Raw genomic sequence first — 10,782 nt, 5'->3', positions numbered from 1 at the left:
CTACACGGACTAATGCGCTATGACCAATCAGAGCTGCAGTAGGCTTATATGCAAATAGACCATTGCCCAATATGGATTTGTGCCATTCACTGGACTGTCTTACAGCATGAGCGCCCGTGATTATTACGAGCTTGTTTTGAGATCAAAGCGAAGGCTGCATGTAGCCACGTGCACATTTGTTAATATTCTTTGCTAGTTAGTGAATTATTAGCCCACTTACTAACTTCTACAGATGCACCATTGAGAGCATCCTGTCGGGCTGTATCACAGCCTGATATGGCAATTCTACCGTCTACAACCGCAGAGGGTGGTACGGTCTGCCCAACTCATCATTGGGGGCACACTGACTGCCTGCCAGGACATCTACAGCACCTGCTATCACAGGAAGGCCAAGAAGGTCATCAAGGACCTCAGCCACCCAAGCCATGGCCTTTTCACCCCGCTTCCATCCAGCAATGTCAGTCTGTAATATATATTATTCCGGACTCTGACATCTGACATTGCTCATTCTGATATTTCTTATTTTAATTTTTTTACTTTTTGGATTATGTGTGTATTGCTAAGAATTATTACTGCACTGTTAGAGATAGAAACGCAAGCATTTAGCTGCACCTGCGATAACATCTGCAAATCTGTCTATGTGACCAATAAACCTTGATTTAACTATGCATACTGCCTAAATGCCTAAAAGAAAGGTTTCTATTTGTGTTAAGGACTCACTGCTTTATTTATTCGTTTAAGTTTAAGACTGCGGACATGGTTCTTGTGATTATGTACATGTAGCCAGTACTTTTAGTAGTCTTTCAATGATAGTGAAGTAAACGACCCGCATCAATGCTGCGTAAACAAGTGACTCCCTCGAACATACCCATAACCATTGAGCAGGCCATTTTCCCATAACTACTTGCGCGCTTCTACATTATACGTTCGCAGATGAGCAAAATGGCGGATTCGTCGGTGGGTACTCGATAGTCCCAAGTCATTATACAACTACAACGTTTTTATCCAGATGTGTTCCCTCAACTTTCGTGAATATATATTTTCAATATATTATCTTTCGACAGGTCGATGTTGTCGAGGGTTGTAGGCTCCCTGTTCTCCGAAAAAATCAGGAAAACGAAGATGAGTGGCGTGAGTATCGTCCTCTTGGCTACCACTAGGGTAACTGGCGCAAAGGTTAATAGCTGCTTAATAAAACAACTGGCATGACTGAATGTTTGAAAACACAGGCGGCTAGTTACGGTCGTGGCACATAGTAAACAAAGGCACTGGTGACGTTTAATGGAGATTTCAATTGTTTACTAATTGTCTATCAGTTACGAAAGCATTAACGTTAGCTAGATAAGTATTTAGATTCTGTAGCTATGCTGAAGTTAGTTACATTTAACATAACGATGTTGTGTTTTGTAGACAACTTTGCTAGCTTGCTTCGTAGCCAATGTATATATTCAGATAGCGAAGAGACCCACCGATTGGATAGGTTTCTAGATCTGTCATGTCGTGTGATGTTTTCCTTGCAGCCTTGGCTGAAATTCTCAGTGTGAAAGAGATCCCTGGGAGAAAACTCTACTATGTCCACTATATTGACTGTGAGTAGCCTATACTTCATGTAAATGTGAATGTATAACTCCAACATTGCCATCAGTGATATTGACAGAAGAAGCAGATATGGGTAAATGTCAAGTTGTCAAACATTTGACTAGAGATCAACTCAGGTATGTGTGTGTGTGTGTGTGTGTGTGTGTGTGTGTGTGTGTGTGTGTGTTGTGCTTCTGCTTGTTTAAAGTCAACAAGCGTCTGGATGAGTGGGTTACGCCGGACAGGCTTGACATGAAGAAGCTCCAGTTCCCTAAGAAGGAAGCTAAAACGCCCACTAAGAACGGGCTTCCGGGGTCGCGGCCCAGCTCCCCGGAGAGTGAAGTGGTAAGAGTGGCCGGAGCTGGCCCCCAACATACCCCCAGCAGGCCCCCACAGCCGCAAGCCCAGCAGAAGTCTATACCCACCAAAACTTCTCTACCAGACTTTCAAGTGTTGCAACAACAAGCTCAGGTTTGGTAGTAGTGTCTTAAGCCCAGTCCTGGAAATTGTACCCTGTTTGCTTGCTATCTACATTATAACCAATGTTCTTTTCCTGCAGTCGTGGGTCATACTTAATGCTGAGATCTTGGAACGCTGTTTTTGTTAAACAACTACTCTATTGTACAACCCAATTGTTATGACCACCATTTGGTCTGCAGTCTTTTGGAGCTATGATGTTTTAGTTAAATTAGACCAATGAACATAATGAAATGATAGACCTTGCAATTTGTGCTTCATTAATCATTTCAAAGATCTGTGAAATGCTACTTCCAGTAGCTTAATTCAAGATTTCTGTGAAATAACATTTCTCTGGTCTTGCCTCTGATGAGAGACAGAATTGTCAAAATATGGGTGTTGTATTTCTTCTGTTGGATGATATACAAATGCATTTACATATGTTTTAGCCTAAGGCCAGACAAAATTGATTCACTGTTTAACAGAGTTTCCCCCCAGAAAAGTGGCGGGCAAGCAACAAAAAAATTGTTACGGTGATAATGAATAACAGTACTTTACCACATTGTGGTAGTCTAACAAATTCAAGAGTGGTTAACAATAAATAATTGGAATAAAATTAAAATGTTGATGCATAATAATGAGTTCATTACCTGAATGCATCTCTATAGCCTGTAGGTGTTATCAAAATATTCATACAAATTTGATTAGGCCTCTCATAGACTATACCTTGTAGAAAGAGGGTCAATCAAGTTAGGTCTGCCAAATGAATGTAGCATTGGAAATATATACATAAATCCAGCTATAGAGTATAACTCATCATCATCAAAAAAAATGTTGTTTATAACATGCACAATTGGAAGCATCAATCTATATAGATCAAGCATGAATAAATTCGAGCCCAGTAACTTCTCACCGCATCCTCCTTCAATTGTCTCTTCTGGTGTCCACAAAGCCCCCACCTGCTGATTTGTGTGCGTGCCACTGGCAATGTACTTTACTGGACACGCTAGCTGTTCTCGGCGGTGCATCATCACTTCAAACGCATTCCGTCGTGGTATTATCGGTTGGCCTACTACTACTGGTAGTACCGGTAAAATGTAAGTTATGAATTGCAAATCACCATACAGCTGACACACTTCGATTTCATCAATCATTTTGACTTCAATTTGGTTATCCAAAATACTATCAGCTTGCACTGCGTCTTTGCTGATGAATGCCCTAATCTCTGGCCAGTCAATTGGTTAAATTACATTGTTTAATCTATTAATCGCTTCCAATAGATCTGAAAATGATGCAATAACCATGGATTTAATTGAGTGTTTGTTTATAATGAGGGACGTCCCACGCTTAACCTGGACACATAAGTAGTAGGACTTTGCGCTGACTTCCGTCATGAGAGAGAAATGAAACATCTGCACGTCGCCTGCAGGTGCCAGCGTGTATTTCACTGTCCAATCCGAGGCTCGAACATGATCTGAGGCTGTTTGGTCTCTTGGGCATCAACTTGGGAAAGCCTCGAGAGAACGGACAGTGCATTATAAACAAAGTGCCGCATACAGTTGAAGTCGGAAGTTTACATTCACGTAGGTTGGAGTCATTAAAACTTTGTTTTTCAACCACTCCACAAGTGTCTTGTTAACAAACTATTGTTTTGGCAAGTCGGTTAGGACATCTACTTTGTGCTTGACACAAGTAATTTTTCCAACAATTGTTTCCAGACAGATTATTTCACTTATAATTCGCTGTATCACAATTCCAGTGGGTCAGACGTTTACATGCACTATGTTGACTGTGCCTTTAAACAGCTTGGAAAATTCCAGAAAATGATGTCATGGCTTTAGAAGCTTCTGATAGGCTAATTGACATCATTTGAGTCAATTGGAGGTGTACCTGTGGGTATATTTCAAGGCCTACCTTCAAACTCGGTGCCTTTTTGCTTATTATTTTTCTATTTTGGGGGAGGGGGTGGAGAAAAGTGAGGCGGGGCATCCGTTGAACAGTAATTCAACGTCCGGCCTAAGTTTATTATGAAACATAAACAGGTTTGTATTGTCTTGACCTTTTTTATTAGGTCATTCTATTTTTAAATCATGCTCAGTCTCTATGCAAACCATGTGTTTTTGTTTTGATCTACTCAAGTATATGCTATCTTGACTGGGTTATTGATTAGGCTTTTATTACAATGTTCAATGAATAACATATGTTGAAGTGAAAATACAGCGCATTATTTGAGTGTGACTGTCAGTTAATCCCCCTTCTTTCTGTTGAATTTCAGAGGAAGAGTCTAGACCTCAACCTTCAAACTGCCACAGCTCCTTCCAGAGGCAAAACTCTCCCCACGCCGGTACAGCGTCAATTTACCCATTCTACACAGCCATGATTAAGACCTGTTTGGTCCACAAAGTCAGAATGGGTTCATAGCTACACTTGAATAGTAACGACAACAAATACATTTATGTAAGAACTCCTACAGTTGTATAATTCTAAAATCAAGGAGAAACATCTTAAAGTAGATGATTTCTAAGTAAGTGATATTGATAACTGTGTAGGGGGGTTTGTCACGGACCTAGTATATGACTGGTAATGTAAAATATAGCTAGATCACCTGTTATGTCTGTGGTGTGGTTGGGATTTGAAATCCCATCAACATAATCTTTAAATATTCATTATTTTCAGTTGCTCCAGAGCTTTTTCTCATGTCTGCCCATGTCTCATCTCTCATACAGAAGAGGAAAGCAGAGTCTGTGTCCCTGGCAACACAAGTGTCCCCGGCAACCCCCGTGCCATCCTTGCCAGGTTTGGCTGAAGCCTCCCAGGCATCTGTTTACCCTGCTGTAAGGGACACCAACACCTTCAACCTCAAATCCAACGCCCGCGATGACCATGAGCAGCTTTCCTCTCTCACCACGGTAAACCAACATTTGATAACTTTGCGTTTCAGTAATGATCAATCGCTAGTCTCCCACTATTACTCTGTTGGCGTTTGGTTTCTTATCTCCCCCATTTCAAATGATCCCAGAATGGTACTGCCCGTCGCCCCATGCCCAATCAGCCAGGCAGGAAGAGGAAGCAGCCTCCCAACTGCGGGGGAACCGACGAGGTATGGAACACTTTAGGGATTATGGGAATTGCTTCTTTAACCAAGTCATTATTTGCCCTCATTTCAACTGTAGACTGCCGTATCTGCTCCCATCAGTCACATTTGTAGAGTAACACACATTAGCAACATACTGGCATAAACAAGTCATTCTTCTGTTTTCAGAAATTGCGTCAGCATCCTTTTAGCTTGAATAGGTCAAAAAGAAAACCGATTTTAATACAGGACAAACTTCTTATGGGTGTCACTAATACCCAGTTAGCGATAGGGCCCTTACTATGCTAGACTAGTATGAGCCGGGATACTAGATTAGCGTTGACTAACAGGATCGTACTTTCCTAGTCCTATACGTTTACCTTTCATGGTTATATGCTTTCAGTTAGACAGTAATCTGAGCAAGTCAATTCAATGTTGGTATCAGCACAAGCACATTTTCAATAATGTTACTTGCAGCATTGTAGCTAGTTATAGTGTGAGAAGGCGGAACTGCATTTTACATAATTATGTGTGAATTCTGGAATTATTGACCATTGTGAATTATTGCCTTCCCCTTTCTGTTTTAATGAACAAGGAAATAAAGAACAGGTCAATATAATATATGCAGAAATATCCCTGGTGACCTTTAACTCCTGAATCTTCTCACATTGATAAAATTAGTATAAGCAATAATAATTTTCCTTCCCTTTTTTAAATCAGTGTCCAAAAGCCCTCGTCCGCTTGTGTTTTTCTGCTAGATAATAAAGGTTTTCCAGTATAACAACAGCCCTCGATGTGCCAATGTCTATCTGCAGCCAGGAGAGGTCCGTCTCATTTCCTTCTCATTGCCTGTTTGCCTGTCTCTCTTTGTTTATGGAATTATTTTAAAGGTTATGGCCTTCAATCAGACCTTTGGTATCTCATGTGAGAGCTTTGTAAGGAATGCTCCCTATTTTTAATAAGTTATTTCATCTTTATTAGTTACCTTTTATTTTGACAAGATTCTAAGTGATGTATCAGATAATGTAATAATATCGTTCTCTTCCTTTCCGCTGCTCCCTTCCTACCATCTTGCATCAGGACTCGCAGGACAGCTCTGATGGCATCCCTTCCACCCCTCGCATGACTGGCAGTCTGGTGTCGGACCGTAGCCATGACGACATTGTCACGCGTATGAAGAACATTGACTGCATTGAACTGGGCCGCCACAGGCTGAAGCCCTGGTACTTCTCGCCCTACCCACAGGAACTGACCACATTGCCTATTCTCTACCTCTGTGAGTTCTGCTTGAAGTACCTCAAGAGCCTCAAGTGTCTGCAGAGGCATCTGGTGAGATACTAGATTGGAATATCTCAATGAAATGTATGTAACACCAATACAAGAGCCAGAGGGGAGAGGGTTGCTGTGCGGTCGTAGTATTGCGTTTGAGCTGCAGAACATGTCACATATTATTCTCCTCCTCTCTCATTCAGACCAAGTGTAATCTTCGGCATCCACCTGGCAATGAGATCTACCGCAAGGGCACCATCTCCTTTTTTGAAATAGATGGCAGAAAAAACAAAGTGAGTAATGTCCATGACCCTCCCAGCTGCCCTGGTCACACCTCATCACTGTAATGAGTTTCTCGCTTAACAACTCTTGTTTCTTCCATGTTTGCCAGACATACTCTCAGAACCTGTGTTTACTGGCCAAGTGTTTCCTGGACCACAAGACACTGTACTATGACACAGACCCCTTCCTCTTCTACGTCATGACAGAGTACGACGCCAAGGGCTTCCACATAGTGGGCTACTTCTCCAAGGTACATGAAAGGCTTCTTATCACCTGGTGCTTGCAGTTAAACCTGTTGCTCATGAAGATCAGCAATAATACTGTGTAATACTTGACATTACAACCAAACCCTTAGGCATGTTGAAAATGCAGCCGACTTACACTTTTTTTTTTTTTTTTTTTTTTGCGCAGGAGAAAGAGTCGACGGAAGATTACAACGTGGCCTGTATCCTCACCTTACCTCCCTACCAGCGGAGAGGCTACGGCAAATTGCTCATTGAGTTCAGTAAGTGAACCAGAAAGAAGTTACTGACTTTAAAACATGGATTTTAATTTTGGATCTAGGGCGTTCAAACCCACTGGCTCCAGGTCATCTATAAGTCTTTGCTAGGTAAAGCCCCGCCTTATCTCAGCTCACTAGTCACCATAGCAACCATAGCAACAACCACTTAGCATGCGCTCTCCAGCAGGTTTATTGCACTTGTCATCCCCAAAGCCAAAACGTCCTTTGGCTGCCTTTCTTTCCAGTTCTCTGTTGCCAATGACTGGAACATATTGCAAAAATCTCTGAAGCTGGAGACTTATATCTCCCTCTCTAACTTTAAGCATCAGCTTACTGATCACTGTACCTGTACACAGACAATCTGTAATAGCACACCCAACTACCTCATCCCCATATTATTACACCCTCTTGTTCTTTTGGACCCCAGAATCTCTACTTGCACATCATCTGCATATCTATCACTACAGTATTAATGCTACATTTGAATTATTTTTGCCTCTAGGGCCTATTTATTGACTACCTCCCTACTCGTCTACATTTGCACACACTGTACATAGATTTTTCTATTTTTCTTTTTGTGTTATTGACTGTGCGTTTGTTTGTGTAACTGTTTTTGTCGCACTGCTTTGCTTTATCTTGGCCAGGTCGCAGTTGTAAATGAGAACTGGCCTACCTGGTTAAATAAAGGTGAAATAAACATTTTAAATCTGTACAAACAGTCTACACAGTGTTCTACCTGTGTGGGAGTGTGTTGAAATGTGGCCATTCAGTATGCCATAACTGAAGGTGTTGTCTTTTGGTCCTCAGGTTATGAGCTGTCTAAGGTAGAGGGGAAGACGGGCACACCAGAGAAGCCTCTGTCTGACCTGGGGCTGCTCTCCTACCGCTCCTACTGGTCCCAGACCATCCTGGAGATACTCATGGACCTCAAGCCTGACAACGGGGAGCGGCCGCAGATCACCATCAAGTACGCCTCTATCCTGTTGTTCTCCCAGCTTGTTCTCTCTTATAGCTCAATCTGCTGTTATTTCTATAACCTAATATCATGCGTCTTGTGTATTTCCAGTGACATCAGCGAGATCACCAGTGTGAAGAAAGAGGATGTCATATCTACACTTCAGTACCTTAACCTAATTAATTACTATAAGGTGAGGGATACTAGTGCAGGGAACAGCACTTCACTTGTTTTTTTTATTTAAATGAAAGGGCAATCTTGATCAGCATATTTGAACCTCTTCTCTCCCTGTGGCTTCTCAGGGCCAGTATATCCTGACTCTTTCGGAGGACATAGTGGAGGGGCATGAGAGGGCAATGCAGAAGCGTCACTTGCGCATTGACTCCAAATGCCTTCACTTCACCCCCAAGGACTGGAGCAAGAGGGGCAAGTGGTAGGACCCTATCTGGTTCTCCTGGTCTCTTTCTCTCTTACCGCATACTTTCCTGAAGCACTCCGGGTGAAGAGCACCACGCAGGTCTCCCCAGACCTGGATCAAAGATTTAAAAATGAACAAGAACTGTGTTTCTGTATTCAGCGTCATTTTTCTGAATCATGTCAATCCTCCTATTGCCCTCACCAGATTCTCTCTGTCATTAGCAACAGTAGATCCATTTGCTTAGTCTCAGTAGTAGGAATTGTCATCTATTAAGGTTGGATAGATGACTCCTACCATCTGTTTCTTTGCCTTCCTGGCAAACTCTTGGACTAGTCAGTAATTAGTTAGTTATTTTTCACCTACATAAGCACATAATACTATTATTGTTTTGGATGTGATCTTGAATAATGACTGCACATATCCACAGTCTCATTGATCCAACGCACTATGAGAATTACAGATCTAACCCATAACTGCTTGTGACCAGTAGTAATTGTATATACTGTGATATACTGTTTTATAAAGGATTTTTTTTAAGGTGTGATGCATTTCTGTATGTTAAATGAGATGTGCGGGGATGCTCAGTACAGAAAATAAGCCATGTTGAACTCTTACAAGAATGTATATTTGTTTGTCCTTTAAAAAAATGGAATGTAAACTAACACGTTTGGCACAATAGCGTGTCATTTAATTTAATGAGACTATTTACTGTACATGTGTGTGTGTTCATTTGTAACAAGTGGTTCATAGACATAGACAGCTATTCTATTTCCCTTCATATTTAAGTGTAAATTCTACATGGAGTCATCTTCTCTTTGTAAGTGGTTTAGAGTTAAGGAATGGGTGATTCAAATTGTTGTATTAGATGTTTGGCTATATATTGAAAAAGACTATAAATCTGACCAACAGATGGGATTTGATATAAGAGCCTTACAGAGAGATGACTTTACACATCTAATAAACCAGGACACTTTTACTGTGTTGCATGGCTTTAATGAGTTCTCAAAGGATAAAATCTGACTTGTCATCACTCACATGGAGAAATGTTGTTTTTTAAAGTTTCATCCATGTCATTCCCCTGAATGTCCTCATTTGACTGAAAAGGAGGTGAAAACAACAGTTTAGGAACTGAATCAAAGATCTATTCCTGGGCTGTTTAGACATTCTTAGGCAGCAGACACATTCATATGGAAGTACAATGTATCTAGTGTGCTCTGTGGTCTCTGTGTACAAAGAAAAGAACGCTTAGTCTCTTTCCTCTTTCCATACTTGTCACTTTAGGTCAATTTGAGGAACTCAATTTGATAGAACAAACTCCTCTCGTCTGTGGTTTACTGGAGCTCCACAGGCAGGTAACGTGAAGGGGAGTCAGTTCGGTCTTCTGCCTATTGGTTGCATTTAGCCTCGCCCACGTGCTATGTGGGAGCCTTTTGAAATTGTAGGACCAACCTAACTTCTTCATTGACTGCATCTCGTCCTCATATAAGCTCAGCAAAAAAAGAAACGTCCTCTCACTGTCGACTGCGTTTATTTTCAGCAAACGTCACGTGTAAATATTTGATTAAACATAAGATTCAACAACTGAGACATAAACAGAACGAGTTCCACATACGTGGGACTAACAGAAATTGAATAATGTGTCCCTGAACAAAGGAGGGGTCAAAAGTAATAGTATCTGGTGTGGCCACCAGCTGCATTAAGTACTGCAGTGCATCTCCTCATGGACTGCACCAGATTTGCCAGTTCTTGCTGTGAGATGTTACCTCACTCTTCCACCAAGGCACCTGCAAGTTCCCGGACATTTCTGGGGGGGGGGAATGGCCTTAGTCCTCACCCTCCGATCCAATAGGTCCCAGGCGTGCTCAATAGGATTGAGATCCAGGCATCTTCGCTGGCCATGGCAGAACACTGACATTCCTGTCTTGCAGGAAATCCCACACAAAACGAGCAGTATGGCTGGTGGCATTGTCATGCTGGAGGGTCATATCAGGATGAGCCTGCAGGAAGGGTACCGCATGAGGGAGGAGGATGTCTTCCCTGTAACGCACAGCATTGAGATTGCCTGCAATGACAACACGCTCAGTCCAATGATGCTGTGACACACTGCCCCAGACCATGACGGACCCTCCAAATCGATCGCGCTCCGGAGTACAGGCCTCAGTGTAATGCTCATTCCTTCGACGATAAGCGCGAATCCATCACCCCTGGTGAGGCAAAAACTCGTCAGTGAAGAGCACTTCTTGCCAGTC

At 42.0% G+C, this 10,782-nt stretch overlaps 1 protein-coding gene across 2 annotated transcripts; it reads left to right on the top strand.

The window, feature by feature from the left end:
* The first annotated feature begins 927 nt into the window (after positions 1-927).
* LOC135550396 (histone acetyltransferase KAT5-like) lies at positions 928-9,195 on the top strand. 2 transcript variants are annotated; one of them, XM_064981169.1, is made up of 15 exons: positions 928-957; positions 1,065-1,131; positions 1,521-1,589; positions 1,787-2,049; positions 4,310-4,378; positions 4,761-4,943; positions 5,054-5,134; positions 5,866-5,931; positions 6,188-6,436; positions 6,580-6,669; positions 6,768-6,908; positions 7,070-7,163; positions 7,968-8,127; positions 8,227-8,308; positions 8,418-9,195. In XM_064981169.1, exons 1-15 carry the CDS (start codon positions 934-936, stop codon positions 8,550-8,552), a joined length of 1,773 nt encoding a protein of 590 aa, XP_064837241.1. In that variant the 5' UTR covers positions 928-933; the 3' UTR covers positions 8,553-9,195. The 2 variants fall into 2 exon arrangements, with proteins under 2 accessions (XP_064837241.1, XP_064837242.1); XM_064981170.1 differs by lacking the exon at positions 5,866-5,931.
* Positions 9,196-10,782: the final 1,587 nt, after the last annotated feature.

The sequence above is a fragment of the Oncorhynchus masou genome, chromosome 12 (genome assembly GCF_036934945.1).
Source record: "Oncorhynchus masou masou isolate Uvic2021 chromosome 12, UVic_Omas_1.1, whole genome shotgun sequence".
Classification (NCBI taxonomy): Eukaryota; Metazoa; Chordata; class Actinopteri; order Salmoniformes; family Salmonidae; genus Oncorhynchus; species Oncorhynchus masou.
Note: the sequence above shows the minus strand (reverse complement) of the source record. Positions and strands in the feature narration are given on the sequence as shown.

Excerpts from the sequence above, each read along its gene's own strand:
- LOC135550396 (XM_064981169.1), top strand. The coding sequence starts at position 934 with ATGAGCAAAATGGCGGATTCGTCG. Across the intron at positions 6,909-7,069 it reads TAGTGGGCTACTTCTCCAAG|GAGAAAGAGTCGACGGAAGA; the intron begins GTACATGAAAGG and ends TTTTTTGCGCAG. Across the intron at positions 8,309-8,417 it reads ACCTAATTAATTACTATAAG|GGCCAGTATATCCTGACTCT; the intron begins GTGAGGGATACT and ends GTGGCTTCTCAG.